This window comes from Mastomys coucha, unplaced genomic scaffold (genome assembly GCF_008632895.1).
Source record: "Mastomys coucha isolate ucsf_1 unplaced genomic scaffold, UCSF_Mcou_1 pScaffold23, whole genome shotgun sequence".
In the NCBI taxonomy this organism is placed as follows: domain Eukaryota; kingdom Metazoa; phylum Chordata; class Mammalia; order Rodentia; family Muridae; genus Mastomys; species Mastomys coucha.
Window position 1 is genome coordinate 92,929,931 of NW_022196906.1, and position 19,466 is coordinate 92,949,396.

The window sequence follows — 19,466 nt, forward strand, 5'->3', positions numbered from 1 at the left end:
ATCAACCCTGACCATGTTAGACAGGCCAAGCACACACTACTCCTCAGAGTGCTCAGTCCATTCCTCTAGGCTGTGTTCACAAGCCTCTCCAGGTCAACAGAGCCTGGGCTAGCATCACCACCTTAATCCCTAAGTTTACTAGGATCACAGTCAGCCAACCACAGCAGCTAAGAGTCCGGAAAACCTAGACTGAGGTAAAACCCTCTTGAATGAGGTCTAGGGACAACCTGATGTGACAATCAGTAAGGTGTCCACTGACCACCTGATTAGAATATCAGCAAGTTCCTGCTTCTAATTTTCCCAGGACTTCCATAACAATTACCAGTCATGCAACCACCTCGCACCTGAGGCTGGCATCCCTAAGCGATACCGACTTTCTCCTGTGTGTTCCATGGCCTGCTGGATCAGACCTGTTCCCATGGCTCCTACTCTAGGAATGAACCCACAGTGTGTAGCCTTATCCGCAGGCGTTTGGCCCCCTCAACCCAAATACATGTACTCCTGTATACAAAGCTTTAATGCTGAACCACACATTAGTGCTATGGGATAAACTGAACCACCACTCCCAAAATGCACGGGTTCTGTGTCCCAGTACCTCGGGATGTGACTGCATTTAGAGAATGTCTTGACAGATCTAATGAAGTTAAAATAAGCTCATTCGAATGGATTTGAATGCCTTGATGGATGCCCTTGTATGCAAAGTAAACACTGGGGCACAAGGACACAGATGGAAGTCAGAAGAATTCACCCACCGGCAGAAGAGAGGAGACCTTGAACTCATCACCTACAGACTACAGGACACTAAGTTTCAAACACTAAGTTTGTCCTAAGCACCACATCTGCGGTACTTTGCTGCAATGGCCTTAACAAACTACATGCAGGCAAGACTTAATTTCCAAATGAGATTAATAAGCCATGCTAACATTTTCTTCTCAATCACAGACAGGTGGGATGCTCTTAGATTCAGCTGCGTTTTAGAGTTCAGGCCACATCCAAAACATGCAAGCCAGCGGAAATGAGGAATCTGGGGGGCCTCCGCATATCTCCCCTGGGAGTCTGAGTTACAGGATACTCAGGGAAGCAGAAGCTTCCAGCTCCAACGGGGACAGGTCCGTCACACACGCTAACCCTCTGAAATGGACTCCCTTGGTCAATGTTTGTGAAACATCCAGTCCTAAGGACTGCCCAGCGTTCTTGTGCTCCGCCCGAGGAATTAAGCTGGAACTACAGATTTTGTTTTTTGAATGAACCAGGAGAGGTTTTCAGGACCAGATGCATTTGAGAAACCATAGCCAGGCCAGCCTGGACTGCGAGTGTGCACACGGACCGCTCAAACCCCTAGCATAAGAAGGGCAGTGGTCCACGCAGTCTCCCAGCTAGCTCTGCGGGGCATTCCTACCAGCTCTCGGCCGCCCGAGCCTTGTGCTCCTGTCACTGCTGTAGGTGTCCATAAACGTGTCACTCCCTCTCTAGTTCTTAAATCAACAGGCGGGTGGAAGAAGCTCCCTCTGTTTCCTACGCGAGCAACTTTGCGGAGTCCTGGACGCCCAGTTTTGATCCTGGGTGTGCCCCACCCCCGACTCTTCTCTGAAGCCGAGCCCTTACGTGAAGACCCGGGAGTGCGCCCCAGCTGCCCCCTCGGAAGCCCACAGCCCTCCGCCCGGCTCGGCTCACCCAGGCTGGCAAATGCTGGCCCCGCAGCTCGCGGCTGATGAACTCGCGCTCGTGCTCCAGGAATTCGAAGGCGGCCTCCAGGCGCCCCAGCTTCCCCCGGCGGTTCCGGCGCCACCACATCCAGAGCAGGGCGCCAAGCAGCAGCCAGGTGACGCTGAGCCGCAGGTAGCCCACCAGGTACACCGGTGCCAGGTAGAAGAGGACGCGCGCCACGAAGCTGTAGAGCTCGGGCAGTAGCTGGCCCGACAGGCGCGGTTCAGGGTCCCGCGAGCTCTGGCCTCTCTCCGGGACGTCGGGACCGCGGGGCGCGCTCGGGGCGCAGGGCTCCTCCGGCTGCATCTCGCTGTCGCCGTCCTGTCCTCTCCAGAAGCTTCAGCCCCAGCTCAGGTTGGAGCACCCCCTATGCCTGCGCACATCTGTCCTCAAGGCACGAGGACTCCGCAGCCACGCAGCTCCAGCTCTGCCAGCCTCTCCAAGCTCTAAGCTCGGGTTCCACCAGCCCCGGACTGCGGAGTCCGGGAATAAGGCCAGAGGGGTGGAGCTCGGGCAGGCAGGGAAATCCGGAAGTCTCCGCCACCAGGGGCGGGCCCAGGTGAAAAGGGGCGGGGTCAGCCCGATAGGGCCTTGAGGGCGTCCTGGGATTTTATCATCAGGCATAGATGTCAACAGAAGGGGTGCAGTTGTCATCTGGGATGAACTAAGCTTTACTCTTCACATGGACCCAACATGGATAAACATTACCTAAAACCTGTTCCTTCCACAGAGTATCATCTGGACTTTTTGCGAGGTGCTCTAGGCCAGCACTGGGTGGACCTGACCCTAAGTCTGGTACCACTCCCAGCTGGTCCTTAAGGACCTTAAAGCCTTGCTTTTCTCTCTTAAACTATTTGTTACTTAAGCCATCCGGACCCAGCTAAACTGAGCTTAGGGACCCTGCTGACCCCCTCATCCTCAGCATCATTTTCAGAACCCTCTCTGCAAAGAAGTCCGTCAGTGCCATTCTCGGACTGGGAGCTTCCAGGAGATCATCACTCATAGTCATTTGCTCTCTCTTGGTGTGCCCAGAGGGGGCAAACGACCTGTGAATGGAAAAAGAAAGGGGAAGCCAGCTTGAGGTGCTTGGGAATCTGTGAGCCTTCTGCTTCTGTGTAGCCCAGGCCGACCAAGAGGAGCATGGCTCCTAAATTCAGACAGTGACTCATCTTGTGGATGGCACATATTATAGGCGCCTATACAGGAGATCTCGACTGACAGTGCCCGGATGGTGAGACAGAGTCAAGAGGAGAACAGGCTTGGTTTGGAGTAATTTTATTCTCTCTCCACAGCCGATGAAAGGCTTAGCCTCGTGAACAGCCAAAAGACGAGTGCGTTCTCTTTCTTGCACCCTTCCCCACTCCCCTTCTCTTCCTCCTCCCCTCTGGATAAAATTACTTGGGGCAAGGGGCTGGAGAGATGGCTCCCCAGTTAGAGCACTTACCGCTCAAGCAGAGGACGCTAATTCAGGTCCCAGCCCCTACAACAGGCTCACCAAGTTCATAGAACTCCGGCTCCAGGGGATAACGTTGGGTACCACATTCATACATAAAAATTTAAATTAAGAATAAATTTCCAAGCCAAGCAGTGGTGGCACACGCCTTTAATCCCAGTACTTGGGAGGCAGAGGCAGGCAGATTTCTGAGCTCGAGGACAGCCTGGTCTACAGAGTGAGTTCCAGGACAGCCAGGGCTATACAGAGAAACCTTGTCTCGAAACAAAAACAAAAACAAGCAAACAAAAAGAATAAGTCTCCAAAAAGTTACTCATCAGAGTAAGGTTTTACAACAATGGGTATGATCCTTGTGGTCAGAATGCCTGAATCTCCCTCCTCTGCTCTTGGCCTTCTTGTCCTCAGGGTACCCAGAGATGTCAACCATAAAGCTGCTCCTTCCAGTGCCTTTTAAGAGTCAACTGCATTCAATCTTACTAAAGTTTCTGAAAAGTCCTACAGACAAAGGGGGGTAAACACAATTTAACCCAGTGTTTCTCCATTTAATTACTATGGAGCCCATCCCTCAAGACACTTCTCTCTTGATTGGTGCAGTTCAACAGAAGCTAACATGAGGTTATGTGTCAAGAACGCAGAGCTGTCTCCAGCAATGTGAGGTGGAAGGAGCACTCGGGATACATAGATCAAGATATTTCCTGTCAGAGCTCTGCTCCTCACCCATGTAGAATGCTGTACCTTCCCGCCAGTGTCCAGCACTGCAGGAACAGGTCCTGGTTAGACTGACAAACTCCCTGGGGATAGGACGAACTGCACCCATCAGCCCTTTGCCTTTGGTGCTCACAGGCCCACACCTCCTTACCACCTGGCTCAGTGTTTGCACAGAATGTGGAAGGTGCACACATGAGGGAGAGTTTGCTGTGGCAAAGAAAGTGGCTGGTTGTGAGTGCAATGGACACTCACTGAGGCGGATGTCCAACGTGAGACCCGTGTCATCCTTTGGGACTTTATTGCTCCAGCTGGATTGTTCTCTCTGTTCCTGAACACGCCACGTTCATTCCACAGCGGAGCTTTCAGGTTTTTCTCTGCAGAATGGCCTCCTCCTTAGTCCTCCATAGAGTACATTAGAGGTGAGAATGCTATTAGGTGTTTTCCATTTTACTAAACCCTGTTTATAACAACAAATTGCTTTCCCAAGTTAACTATAAGAGACTACGGAGAATATGGCATCTAAAATCTTATTCCCCCGTACCACCCGCCCCCCCACCACATACACACCTGAGGTCATGTTCGTGTTGAGAATGTGGCTGCTAGTCCTTCTCCTCACCAGGGTCTAGTTCTAATGTCCCGTGAAGGCTTTCTGGGGATAGACTGCAGCACAGTCCAGGGAGAAGCATGCCTTCCAGGGCTTGAGCCTGCACTCACTTGAGAGATCATCACACTACACACTTGCTCTGCAGAGAACGGCAGCTTCAATGGTGCTGCTGTCACACTTGAGGTGTAGCCTCATAAAAGCTAGAGTCCTAGCCCATGTCGAGGGGGAATGCTCCTTCTTGGAAATAGCCTTCTTGATTACATGTGAAATCAAGTCAAAATCACACCAGAATACGGTGAGCTCTAAACCCAACAATTACTGCCCTTTTAATAAAAGGGGAGCTTGGGGATGGGAAAAAGATTCAGTCAATGAAGTGTACTGTGTAGATATAAAGACCTGAGTTTAGATTCTCAACATTTATGTAAAAACCTGGGCACAAGCAACAAATGTCTATAACTGCACCGTTGGGGTGGGCAGACACAGGTAAGTCCCTGAAACTTGGCCAGCGTAGCCAAAATCATGAGTTTCAGGTTCACTGAAAGAACCTGTCAAAAGGAAAAAACAAAAAACAAAGACCCAAATAACTAAAATACGGTGAGAGTGCAGGGTAAGGTAGCACACCCGGTTTATAGGGTGAGTTCCAGACCTCACCACTCACCATATATATATATATATATATATATATATGTGTGTGTGTGTGTGTGTGTGTGTGAGAGAGAGAGAGAGAGAGAGAGAGAGAGAGAGAGAGAGAGAGAGAGACAGCGAGAGGAGACCCTATCTCAAAATAAATAGATAAGATGCAAATTGATGAAGGAAAACAACCAAACTGGACCTTTTGCTTCCACAGGCAGACAGACAGACAGACACATACATGGGCAACCATATACACACTTGCACATACACAAGCACACACACACACTAAACACATACACACAAATACACACATACATGCACACACATACATACACATGCACATACACAAACAATTACATACCACACACTAAGTACACACACACACACACACGAACACACACACACGCACACACACACAAGGGAAATTTGTACATAGAGATAAAGAGGAAATGATGAAAGGGCAGCTACATGGATACTAAAGTTGGAAGTGGAGTGAGGTAGCTACAAACCAAGGGATGGATGCTAGTAGTCAGCAGAAGACAAGAAAAGTTGAAGAAAGAGACTCTGGTTTCAGCTACCAGGGTCTTAAAACAATATGTAAGGAACCTAAACTGTGTAACTTTGTTACACAGTCTTCTGAAAAGTTACACAGTTACCAACTGCCAGGGACTGGTCCAGGCATGGGAGAGAGCCTGGATGAACAGGATGGAGAAGATGCTGTCTCTAATAGATGACACACAGTAAACATGGACAAGCAAAAGGACAAGGTGTAAGATAGACAAGCAGCAGTGGAGGCTGTTTCAGCCAGCATGACTTGGAAACTGTTCCTCTTGGAGCTGGGATTTGAGTTGAGAATCAAATACAAAAGGCAAGTAAACATGTACAAACAATTCCACCGTTTTAAAACCCTCAAATCATCTCTCCTTTGGACACAAAGATAAATATCCACTGTTAGGTGTGTCTCATTATCTTTGCATCCCACACGTGGCCTCCGTCACTGTCAGACCTGAGCGTGACACACCTTCATGTCTCAGTCAAACTGGGGTACCAGCTTGACTCTGGAGCGGGCTGGAGACCAGGAGCCGTCTGCACTTGAAGGGTTAAAATCAAAGCTCAGGCACTTCTGGACTCTGGGACTGTGGAAAGGATCTGTGATTCTTGGCTGTTCTACTTCCACATCCTTAAGATGGAAATTATTATAAGGCTTGAGTCATGGGTGACCATGTGGGGCGAGTCAGACGCGCTGGATATAAAGCACAATCGGCATACTGGCCCAGCTCAGCAAGTTGCCAGAGGGAAATTTCTTTTTGTCTGTATTGTTTGATTTTAAAACAGGAATGCATTTGTGTACAAATTTCACAAGTTTTAAAATGAGTTAAAATGCAGAAAATACAGTATTTCCCCACTTAGCCATGTTTTACCTGTTTTGTTTGAGATAGTCTTCTACAGTTCTCTGTCCGACCTTAAACTTCCCTAGTAGCTGAAGATGAATTTGAATTCCTGATCCTCTCACTTCTACCTCTGATGGCTGGATTACAGGAGTGCAGCACCACAATCAGCATATGCTATGCTTGTAGGAGGGGAGTGGCGGGCAGTAAACCGAGGCCTGTGTATTCAAGACCCTCAACTTCAGCCTGTACATGGCTTTACCTGGTGGGGAAGGATGGCATTTGTGCCATGGTACAGTCATAAGCAGCATCCAATCTCCACAATCCTTTCATCTTGCAAACCTAGAACTTTGTACCCATTACAAAAATGAATCCTCATCCAGCCCCTTGACCAGCTCCTGGTGTTAAGTACTCTCCATCTTTAGGACTCTCGCTGGGCCAGGAGCCATACAGCATGATTCCTTCTGTGACTGTCTCGTTTTGCTTAGCTTAGAGTCCGTTCATACAGTACTGTGTGTCAACACGTCCCTGACACCCTGTTTGTGTTTTGAGATGGGGTTTGACTGTATAGCCTAGGATGGCCTAAAACACCTAGATTTAAGATATCCCCCTGCCTCAGCTTCCTGAGTAGCTGGGATTTCAGGCAATCACAACTACACTCAACTTGTCTATCCTTCTTGCTTTGTTATTATTATCATCATCACCATCATCATCATCATTACTTTCTGGTCTATCCTCTTTAAGGCAAATAGTTTCAGTAAGCTAATTATAGCATTGGCTTCTCAACCCACTTGCCTAGCTAATGTAAATTTGTTCTAGTATCTTCAATTTGGGGGCTAAAAGAACTGTTCTTGAGGTGGAGAGATGGCTCAGCTGTTAAGAGCACTGACTGCTCTTCCGAAGGTCCTGAGTTCAAATCCCAGCAACCACATGGTGGCTCACAACCACCCGTAATGAGATCTGACGCCCTCTTCTGGAGTGTCTAAAGATAGCTACAGTGTACTTACATAAAACAATAAATAAATCTTAAAAAAAAAAAGAAAGAAAGAAAGAAAGAACTGTTTTCCCTGTGGCTAGGAGCAAACCTGCTTTGAATCAGCAGCCCCAGTGACCAGCAGAGAATCTCTGTCCAGAGTCCTGTCACACACGGTGTCAGAGGGGGTCTTTTGTTTTTCAAGCTGCCTAGGTTTCCTTGTTTGCCAGTCAGAGCCTGTTACACAGCTGAAGGTCGCTCCTCACATCCCTTCATAGCTGTTAGGATGCATGATTCAGTCTCATAGAGCCCCCCAAAGCTGCAGACGCCGGTGTGGTTAGTTGTGTCCCGCGGAGAAGATCTTTGGACTCTCAGGTAATCCACACAGACACTGAGACTTCTGTCCATGGGAGTTGGGGGGCGGTTGACAGCATAGGGAAATCTGCACTCTGCCTCTGCAGGGCAAAGGCCAAATAAGAAATGGGAAGCCCCTGTCTTCACTGCCCTCCTATCAGCTAGTAGGTTGTCCATTGCAGAACTCTACATGGGCAGAAAGTTCTACTTCCGGCCACAGGATCCAATTTGGTGAGCCTATATTTCACATTCAATTGTTTTGATGTGCATACGATGTGAAGATGTTCTTTTTATAAAATCAGTTATGCTTTGCTGTGGGACCATAATGGTCCAGGGCTGCAGGGAAGGGGTCGAGGGAGCTTCAACCATAGATACCTCAAACATGAGGTCGGCAGGAATTGGTTACCTTCCCCCAACCAACCTGGCGCCATAAAGCTGGCTTCCCCACCATCGATCCTAGTAATAACCTCTTTTTTAGGGGGGGGGTGGGGGAGCTTCGAGACAAGGTGTAGCCCTGGCTGTCCTGGAACTCACTTTGGTAGACCAGGCTGGCCTCGAACTCAGAAATCCGCCTGCCTCTGCCTCCCAAGTGCTGGGATTAAAGGCATGAGCCACCACGCCCGGCCTTAGTCACAACCTCTAACCCTGACAGTTATCAGGCTTCACTACTTGTTTGGCTTTATAAGTCCTCACCCCCGACCCTTCGACAGTCCTAGAGTATGGAGTTGAAGCACCTTTCAATACCCCTGCCATGGCCAATGGTACACAGCCACACAAACCTGGTTCCGGAGACCCTGGCCACCTCCCCGGGGGCATAAATACTCTTTAATACCCCTAATAAGTGGACCAGTTCTCCAAAGCTGTTCGCAGGTGTGTTCATTGCCAGCGCACTCATCGCCAACCAAGATCCTGCGCGGCACCGACAGAGGCTAAGCTAAGCTTCCGTCTCTCAGTCCAGCTCAGGGCACACGGGCCTGGCTACACCAAGGGAGAAGCTGACTCGGGCAATATTTTCCAAATTGATTATGAAGTTCTTTTCAAGGAATTTTTAAACTTGCCGGAGTTAAATGTACTGACATGCATGTGATAGTATTGTTTCTTTTTATGTCTATGGAATCTGCACTAAGATTTGTTTTATAGTCTGTAGATTCATTGTGATATCATCCTTTGTCATCTTTATCAGTCTCACTAAAGGCTTTCCAAATAACCGCATTTTGATTCCTCTCCTCTATTGTATGTTTCTTTATGATTTAATCGCACCAGCTTCTATTTTATTTTTTACTCTTTCTTTCTTTGGTTGAGATTTCTTTGCTAGTTTTCCCTATGTTAGTTTCTTGAGGTAGAAATTTTGAAATCATTTTAACCTATCTTCTCTAAAGACATTTGCACTTAGAATGCTAGTCTGCTCTCTAAACATAGCTAAAGTTACATCCTTCAAGGCTGTAACATAACAGATTGATAAGATTTATTAATAGTATGTTGTGTAGTCCAATATGATAGTTCATACTCATAATCCCAGCACCCAGGAAGCTGAGGCAGGAGGATGCTGTATAAAAGTGTTACATAAGCTTTATTACATATTTATTTACTATATTAGTAAGTATATTTACTCATAGTAAAATACACAAATAATAAAGTATATGTTGGTAAACTTTTACCAGTTTGAACATCTATACACTCACCAAACATAAATCCATATACAAGGTATGTGAATCAATCCAGAGAGCCACATATAAAACTCGTGCTCAGAGGTAAGTACTCTTCTGAATTATTTTTAAAATTTAAACCTTCACTTATTATCATTGTGTGGGTGGTATGTATGTATGTATGTATGTATGTATGTATGTATATGCGGGGTGCTGGGTACTGGGGTTTGTCAACTTAACACAACCTAGGAAGAGGGACCTTCAACTGAGGAGGTGCCTCCATCAGGTTGGCCTGTGGGCATGTCTCTAAGGCCATTTTCTTGATTGCCGATTGATGTGGGAGGGTCCAGCCCTTTACGAATGGTGATACTCCTGGACAGGTGGTTCTGGGTGGTATAAGAAAGCAAGCTGAGCTGGGCGGTGGTGGCGCACGCCTTTAATCCCAGCACTTGGGAGGCAGAGGCAGGCGGATTTCTGAGTTCGAGGCCAGCCTGGTCTACAGAGTGAGTTCCAGGACAGCCAAGGCTACACAGAGAACCCCTGTCTTGAAAAAAAAAGAAAGAAAGAAAGGAAGAAAGAAAGGAAGGAAGGAAGGAAGGAAGGAAGGAAGAAAATAAAATAAAAGAAATAAAAGAAAAGAAAAAAGAAAGAAAGAAAGAAAGCTGAGCAAACCAGTAAGCAGCTTGCATCAGGCATGAATTCCCTCCTATAACTCCAAACAGAAAATGTTTGATTGCCCGTGACAGTCATACCACATTATTTCACCAAGGGAGCTATCTCTCTGGGCAGGTCAATAAGTAGAACACAAGGTCCACTGCTGGGGGGAAAATGTAGGTGACTTTCTCTTCCTCAGAAGACTGCCCAGCACCTTCTGGCCCTATGAATGTTAGTCACCAGGGAGGAAGCTTCCTGTTCAGTGCCGGGTAGATTTCTCTGTGCCCTACAATGAAAGCATGCAGCCTCTTCAGCAACAGGTCCTTACGACCTAGTTCCTGTGGGCAACAAACAGCAGTGCCAATGTCCTGTATTGGTCGGTGGTCTAATGACTCATAGGGAAGGTTCTCACACAGCTCTAGGTTCTAGTTTACTAACTTTTGGCATCTGGGAGCAGCATTATCTACTTACGTAGAGCATTTCCATTCAGACTCATGTATATATAGCTATAAAGTACTTTGCTTTCACACTTTTCACACAACCATGGATTTAGTTAAGCCTCTCCCTCTTTCTCCATCCGCATCCTCCACCTCACTTTAAATCGTCCTCTACTTTCTGTCCTTCTCCTTTCATAGCACATGTATGTATTATTATCCCTTCACCAATTACTTGAGGACTCTTCTCACGGCTTCTGCTCCCTGGCCTCTACTATTTCTATCCACAGAGATCAAAGAGGTTGAAACTGGTATCTACATCAAGGGAGAGCAATAACAAACAAAACAGAACTGAATTTGTAGTTGGAAACTTCTCAAGCAGAAAAGTCCCAGCGTAGGTTTTATTCAATGTAGTCTCCAAAATATTTTTTAAGGATTTATTTTTTTATATATATGAGTGTTAGTCTGCATGAATATCTGAGCATCACATATCTGTCTGGTGCCCATGAAGGCCAGAAGAGGCCATTGGATGCCCTGGAAATGAGAGTCATATGTGGTTATGAGCCACCATGTTGGATGCTGGGAATCAAACCTGAGTGCCATGCTCTTGACTACTGTGTGTCTCTTAGGTCCTTCCTACAAAACATTTTTAAAAGAAAAGCCAATGCATACTTTTTCAGAACAGCTCCAAACTTATAGAGGCAGTATTAACTTAAAGCCAAAACTAAAAAAATGTACTACAGGGAAAGAGAATATTACAGACCAATATTCCTCGTGAACATAGTTGCAGATTTAACTAAAACTATGTGTGTGTATATATGTGTGTATGCATGCATATGTCTATGTCCTGCTGTCTGTTGATTTATGAGTATATATGTCTGTTCAATGCATCATACTTATTGTCTTAATTCAGAAGGCCTCAGCTCACCTAGAACTGGAGTTAGAAAGCTGTGAGCCACCTTGTGGGTGCTGGGAATTGAACTCAGGACCCTCCAAGACCAAGTACTTTTAGCCACTGAGCATCTCTCCAGCCTTCTCATGAATTCTTTTTAACACATGATCCCTACATGTGTTTTATATTTCAAATTCTATTTGTTTTTTAGTTCAAATTTGGGTTGAAATTTTCTTAGGCCAACTTTAATAGTGTCAAGAAAATTTCTGGCCGGGCAGTGGTGGTGCATGCCTTTAATCCCAGCACTTGGGAGGCAGAGGCAGGCAGATTTCTGAGTTCAAGGCCAGCCTGGGCTATACAGAGAAACCCTGTCTCAAAAAAAAAACAAAAGAAAAAGAAAAAGAAAATTTCCTATTTTGTGTTGGTTTCACAAATGTTGTCACAAAGCTGTATTTATTCTAAAGCAGAATAATAGCTCTTTAAAAACTCAACTATACAAGTTTTTTTTTTTTAATTTTATTTTTTAGATCTAGCCAGAGGTTCTCAACCTGTGAGTTGCAACCATTGGAAAACACATATTTCTGATAGTCTGAGGAACTGAGACACCACGCCTCTATAAAATTATAGCTATGACATAGCAACAAAAATAACTTTTCGGTAGTGGTGGTGGGGTCACCACAACATGAGGAACTATATCAAAGAGTCAAAGCATTAGGAAGGCTGAGAGCCACTAGGAACGATTCATTTTTCATTTTTCATTTTCTGTGTACTTTCCTGCATTTGCTGTATCTATGTCTTTGAGTTTAGATGCAGCTCATTTTCATTCTTATTTTCTCTAGGGATTTCTATGTTAGGATTGCATAACTAAGTATAAGTCTCTTGGCAGTTATGCATATAAACCCAGGATTTAAAAATCATTTTTAACCTGAGCCATACTTGCATGCCTAGAGAGCCATCGGTGGCATAGATAGCCTCTCAGGGAGCTCCATGAAGCAAGTCAGCTGTCCCCACCATCCTCGAACCCACCCCTGTGTGTGTTCATCTCCCCTGAAAGAAACTGGGGCCACCTTCTAGAGTTCTCCAAAATTTTCTAGTCTAAGAACAGTTTCATTCTAATAACAAAGATAACAATTTAGTCTTACGCAATCTCATATTAAAATTCATAACCTCCATCTGACTTAAATTTCCCATCTCCTTTTGTATGACCATCAGCTCAGGAATATGCATCAGGGGACAGTGGCCTCACCTCATTCCTAAGTGTTGTTTTGGAGGCTACCTTACTTATGATTCTCTGGAGAAACAGAACCAATCAAATATATAGGAATTCATGATCACAAAATGGCCCGTGTGATTATGAGTCCAAAGGGGTCTCATGACCTGGCGTCTACAAGCTAGGAACCCAAGAAAACCAGGTGTGTAGTTCAGTTTGAGGCTAATGTCCTGTTTACCAGAGGATGTGATTCTCAGTAAGAGGACAGAAGACAGATGTCGTGGCTCAGTAGTGATGGAAGATTCGATTCTCCCCTCGCTTCCAGACAGTGCATCCTCCAGGACAATCTGGTCAGCAGATTGGATGGGACCAGCCACAAGGCAAAGGCCATTTGTTCTAGTCAAACTGTCGACTCCAGACTCTCTTCCCAAATCATCTCACAGAAGTACACAGAGATTCCATCATGGCACCCTGGGATCTTGATACCCTGTGATCTACTGAGCAGAGATGAGGAGGGTGATTTGGTGGGCTGTGGAGCCACTGAGTCATTGCATTTACAAGCGGGGTTCATTAGCTCCCTCCCTCGCTTCCAGACAGTGCATCCTCCAGGTCACAGGACAGGCTTGCTCTCTCTGCTTCCCTGCTGTCTGAATTGTCAAGGGAGGTGAGTCCCTCATAAGTACCCCCATGTTCTATGGGGTCCCCTCCAACCCAAAGGCAATATACAAATATCATAACCCCTGCTTAAGAATGGTGGCTCACACCTTTAATCCCAGCACTTGGGAGGCAGAGGCAGGCGGATTTCTGAGTTCGAGGCCAACCTGGTATATGGAGTGAGTTCCAGGAGAGCCAGGGCTACACAGAGAAACCCTGTCTCGAAAAACCAAAAACCAAAAAAAAAAAAAAATGCCTTCACAAACTGTGCCGCTAGACAAGGGAGACTCCGGGCACCCTCCCCAGTCAGCTTCCTGTGACCTCTGCCTGGGAAGCCCCTTCAGGAGTCGGGAAGAACTACTGAAAATTGTGCTCTGACCTGCACAGTGGCACATACACCTTCATAAACATACACAGACATGCAAACACATGCATGTAGACACACATGTAATAAAAATCTTAAAGATGTTAGCCTTTATTCATCTATTTATCATTTGCATTTCCTTCTGTAAAATGTGTTTGTTCAGCCATGTGTAATGGTACTTGTCTGAGGCAGGAGGATGAGAAAGCTAGGCTATGAGGGAAAGACCTTGCCACAAACAAACTATCCAGGCCTATTTGTGGAAAGCCGCTTGAGCCGCCATCCCAAGAGTGAGCGGTCTCGTAAACAAAGCCCTTATTTGGCTAAGCTTGCTGCCCTTGGTTGCCTCCACATTTGGTGACCTATCCGCTTCTGCCACGTGGCCCATTGGGATTGGCTAAGCTTAGGAGTACTTAACAGCCGAGGGCGTTGCCCTTGGTGCTGAAGTTTAATGGCTGAGGGTGTTGCCCTTGGTGCTGAAGACTGTTGAAGGTTCCTGAATAAACTGCTAAAAGAAGAGCTCCTGGGTCACATCTTTCTTGCTGGTCGAGGCGGACACGATACCTATTGGGTTTATTTGCTCATTTACTGCTCTGATTGTGTGTTCCTTTGGTGTTCCGCTTTCTAAATTCTTTACCTGTACTGGATGAGAATCCCTGGTAAGCATTTTCTCCCAGTCTACCAGTCTCTTTACTCTGTTGTTATTCCCTTTGCTTGCCATGCAGACCCTCTGTAAGTTGACACAACCTCATTTGTCAGTTCGATATTATTCCCCAAGCTGTGAAGGCCTGTTCAGGAAGTCACTCCTGTGGCTATATTGTCAAGGTTTCCCATGTGTACCTCCAGTAGCTTCCAGGTTTCAGGTCTTGGTCTATTTTGAATAGATTTGTTTTAAAATGGTGTCTGGCTATGTAGCTCAGGCTGGCCTTTACCACACTATATGGCCTAAGCCAGATTCAAACTTGTAGTCTTTTTGACTCAGCCTCTTGAGTGTTGGAATCACAGGAATGTGCCACCATATCCAGCTCTTGATTTTATACAGTGTAAGAGAGATGGCTCTAAGTTAAGTCTTTTGTATATGGAAATCCAGTTTTCTAAATACTATTTATTAAGGTGGCTGTCTTTTCTTTAATGTATTTTGGCTGCCTTATTGAGAATTAGATCACTGTAGGTAGATGTTCGCTTTGTTTACGGGTTCTCTGTTCTTCTCCATGGCTCTCTATTTCTGTTTGCTTTTCTGTTGCTATGATAAGACACCCCAACCAAAAGCAACTTAGAGGAGGAAAAGATTTCTTTTAACTTACATTTCCAGTAAGTCTACCACTGAGGGGAATCAGGGAAGAAAGGAGGCAGGAAGTGAAGCAGAAACCACAAAGGGATGCTGTGTACTGCCTCATTCTCTGGCTTGCTCAGCTAGATTTCTTATACAGCCTAAGTTTATCTGTCAGGGATGGTGCCGTCCATGGTGGACCCTCTCACATCAAGCAATCAAGATGATTCCTCATAGGCATGGGTACAGGCCAACCTAATTGACACACCTCTTCTATCGATATTTCTTTTTCCCAGGTGACTCTAAATTGCATCAAGTTGACAATCAAAGCCAGCCAGCCCAGTGTCTGTTTGCATGCCAGTGTCCCACTGGTTCTCCTACTACAGCACAATGCTGCACTTTGGAATCAGGCATTGAAATACCTTCAACATGGCTCTCTTCACTCAGTTACTTTGGTTTTTGGGGGTCCTTGTGCTCCCATGTGAATTTTACATTTTTTTCAAGTTCAACAAATATTTTGGATTTTGATGAAGATCTCACTGAATATGCTAAGATCACAGCCATTTTCACACTATTGATTCCAATGATACACGTCATTCCACTTTGTCTTTCCTAACTTCTTTCTCCATTTCTTGTAGTTTCCATTATAGAAATCTTTCACCCCATTGATTACATTTGCTCCTGTGTCTTTTATTCTTTCTGTGGCTATTTTGATTGATATTGTGCGACTTAATTTGGTTCTTGATGGGTTTGTTATCAGTATATTTTAAAACCACAGGATTTTTGTGTGCTAATTTCATTCTTAGTAGTTTATTAGGCTTCCTTGTAGGGTCTAGAAGGCTTTTGGTGGAATCTTTAGGTCTTCTAACATCACATTATCCTTAAGTGGGGGTATTTGGCTTCTTCCTTCCTGTTTCTATGTCTTTTATTTCTTTCCCATGGTTTATTGCAGTGACTAAGATCTCAAGGACTACATTGAATATTAGTGACGAGGCAAACATTTGTCTTATTCCTGATTTTAAAGCACCTAATATTAAAGGTAATGTGTGCGGCGCTTCTGCTGCCTACCAGCAGCAATAACGACCGAACACCTGGACTTCTTCTCTCGACGGTTTACTCAGGAATATTCTTTTGTTACAGCTCTCCTAGGTACCCAGGTGTTACAGCTCTTTAAGGTACCTAGGTATTACAGCTCTCCTAGGTTCTTAAGTGTCACAGCTCTCCTTGATGGCATGGCTCTTCTTCTGCTTCTTCTTCTTCTTCTTCTTCTGCTTCTGCTTCTGCTTCTGCTTCTTCTTCTGCTTCTTCTTCTGCTTCTTCTTCCTAGGGGCTGCAGGTCTGCTTGCTTCCGTGGAGTGGCTCCGACTGTCTGGAGACAGCTCCTTATATACCCGAGCCTGAGCCACCAAGTCCTCCAGGATTGGTTCCCTGTCAAACCCTCATTAGCATACACCTGCTCAGGAGGGACGCATGCGCAGTATACACCCACTCGGGAGGGGCGCATGCGCAGAATAGTCTGTTGCTACAGTGTATCAGGAACCAGCGCCATCTTGGATACGATCGTCTAAGCGGCCGCTGAAGATCGTATCCAAACGGCTGCCTACAGTAATGCTTTCAAAGTTTTCCCATTTTGCATGAAGTGGCCCACAAGTCTTCGTGGATAGATTTTATTATGTACTAATTTTATTGATTTGCATATGTTGAGTCATTCTTGCATTCCTGATATTTGATATTTTTTAAATGTTAAAGAGGATTTATAGAAGTATTGACAAATACAGTGTTTAGTTTGTGTGTTACAATCTTCCTAATGTATTGTTGAATCTAGCTTGTATTCTCTTGAGGATTTTTGCATCTATCTTCAAGTACATTGGTCGAGAGTCTCCCCTACTGTCACATTTGGTGTTAGGTTGGTATCGACTTCATAGATGAAGTTTAGAGGCATCCGCTCCATTTCCAGTTTATCCTAAGCTTGGAACACATTGATGTTAGTGCTTCTTTAAGGCCCAGTAAATTTCCACAGTAAAGCTTTCTATCCAGGGGCCTTCCCTGGTGAGATATTTTTAATTACTACTTTAACTACATAACTTGTTATTGATCTGATCCATTGAAGCTTTCTCCAGTCCACTGATTCAGTTTTGACAGATCATATGCATTGAAAGGTGTATTCTTTTCTACAAGATTTTCCAAATTATTGGAGTATAAGTTTTCAGAATAATTTCTAAATATTCTCTGGATTTTGGTGGTGTCTCTTGTAACACACCACACACACACACATACACCCTTTGTCTAATTCATACATTTCTTGCATATTAGCCAGAAGTAAATCAGCTTGACATGCATTTGTTTTTCCCTGAAAATCATCTATGACAACATATGCTAATGAATTGAACTAGAGCTCATTGGAAAAGGTTTTGGATTTGTCAGCTTGTCAGAGTCAATACAGACACTAGACTATGCTTAAACATCAAGATACATGAGTGAAAAGCTTGACCAGTCAATGCTATTAATCATTAACAAGTGGGATTTTTAAGAGCTATTTTACTTATTATTGTGTGGGTGCATGATGTGGTAGGGCAGTTACATAGTGCATTGCACATGCAGAGATCAGAGGATAGTTTTTGGGAATCAGTTCTCTTCTTCCATTGTGCATTCTGGGGATCAAACATCTTCATCCACTGAGCCATGTTGCTGAAGTCATAAATAGAATCTTAAGGAATCCCACTGAGAACTTCTTTATCTTTGAGGAAAAGCGAGTCTATCAGGAAACCAAGAAGGCTTTCAAAGCAGGACTATCCACCCATACACGCAGAAGGTAACTTGACATTCTCTTTTGTTGATGAGAAACAGGACAAATAAATGACCTCCTTGCCAGTGTCATCATGATGTAAAGGATTCAGTCACACCCTTCGGGAGGCAGGAGTCGTTTATAAGTTGATCTTGATTTTATGACCACCGTCTGTGTAAGCTCTCCGTAGCTGACCAGCTACACCAACTTCTGTGTCTCTGCCAGTTTCATATTCTATCAGCTTTGCTCTCTCATATCAGCATGTGGTGTAGCTCCGCTGTGTTGCTGTAATGGTCCCCATCACCACCCAAGCCTCGGAAGCCTCGAGCATCTCTATTATCTATCTTTTATCTAGCTATTATCGTAGGAAAGAATTTCCTAGCACAGTGCTGCTCTCAGCATCTACTTCCTAGATTATATCCTGCAGTTCAGCCTTTGTTGGGTTTTGACCACGTGACTTCACGACAGTTGCGAGTTGCTTTGTGGTGACTGTGCCCTCACCCCATTTACTGGGTGTAGAGAAACTTCTTTGTTGAATTCAGCCACCTTCTCGAGCCAGCTGATCAGCCATGGAGATGGTGAAGGATGGTGGGGACGGCTGTGCCAGCCACAGGGCTGTGATGGTGGATGCCAGCGCTGGTGACTGAAGACATGGGGTCAAGCTGTGTCTCTGTCTCGAGCTATGCTGCAGCCTAGTGTCCCTGAGCACCCCAGCACCATTCTTTGCTGTTGTTTGTGATAGTGGCAATGTTACCATGGTCTGGAAATGGTGGTATGGAATTCCAGTGGCCTGGTGGAGAAGCAGGGTCTCTCCTGGGATGAGCGCTTAATCTTGCCCTCAGGTCCTCTGCTGAGAGGCTGAAGGTAGCGCCGCGGCTGTTAACTTCCCCAAGATTGTCAAGCCCAGCAATGCAAAGTTCCGGTGTTGAGAGGACTAGTTTTTTTTTTTTTCTTCTTTAACCAATTTTGATATTATCATTACTTGTGTGTACATATGGACACCCATGTGAGTATGTGCCCGAGGAGACAAGCAGGGGGCATAGGAACCCTGGAGCTGGGGAGTTACAGACAGTTGTAAGCCAGCTGATGTGAATGCTTCAAACCAAACTCAGGTCCTCTGGGAGAACAGCAAGCATTATTAACCACTGAGCCATCTCTCCAGCCCCAGGACTAATCCCTTCTGAGGCTCCAGTATGTCCCCACCTCCTTCTTAGCTTCTAATCACTCTAGAACTCCTTGGGGTTCCTTGGCCTGCAGACACATATTTGGCATGTAGAAAAACAACTGCCTGTTTTTACAAAGCCCTCTGCCCTTGGTCTCCAATCTCCTCTCCTATGTCATATAAGGGCACCAGTCATTGGACTCAAGGCCTCCTGGAAATCCATATGAACCCATGAGATCCTTCATGGCTTCTACAAAGACCTATTTCTAAATCAGGTTACACGTACTGGAGCTTGGGGTGTAGACATATCCATTTGGGACCTGTTATGGTTTGACTATGAAATGTCCCCCCATAGGCTGATGGGTTGAACACTTGGTTCTGGGGTGGTGTACTATGTAGGGAGGGTCTAGGCAGTCTAGGAGGAGGAGGAGGAGGAGGAGGAGGGGAGGAAGAGGAGGAGGCTGGCTGGCTGGAGGAAGTAGGGAAAGTCCTTTGGAGCTGTATCTTATCCTGCACTCTTCTGTTTGCCATGAGGTGACAAGCTTTCACCTCACACCCACTGCACTCTTCTGTTTGCC

At 45.5% G+C, this 19,466-nt stretch overlaps 1 protein-coding gene across 1 annotated transcript in view; it reads right to left on the reverse strand.

The window, feature by feature from the left end:
• The window catches only part of Esyt3 (extended synaptotagmin 3), a 45,562-nt gene extending 43,361 nt beyond the window's left edge, over positions 1–2,201 (reverse strand). Inside the window, exon 1 of the mRNA XM_031344895.1 lies at positions 1,675–2,201. Coding sequence (XP_031200755.1) covers positions 1,675–2,013 — 339 coding nt within the window. The 5' untranslated portion in view covers positions 2,014–2,201. The remainder of the gene's footprint in view (positions 1–1,674) is intronic.
• Positions 2,202–19,466: the final 17,265 nt, after the last annotated feature.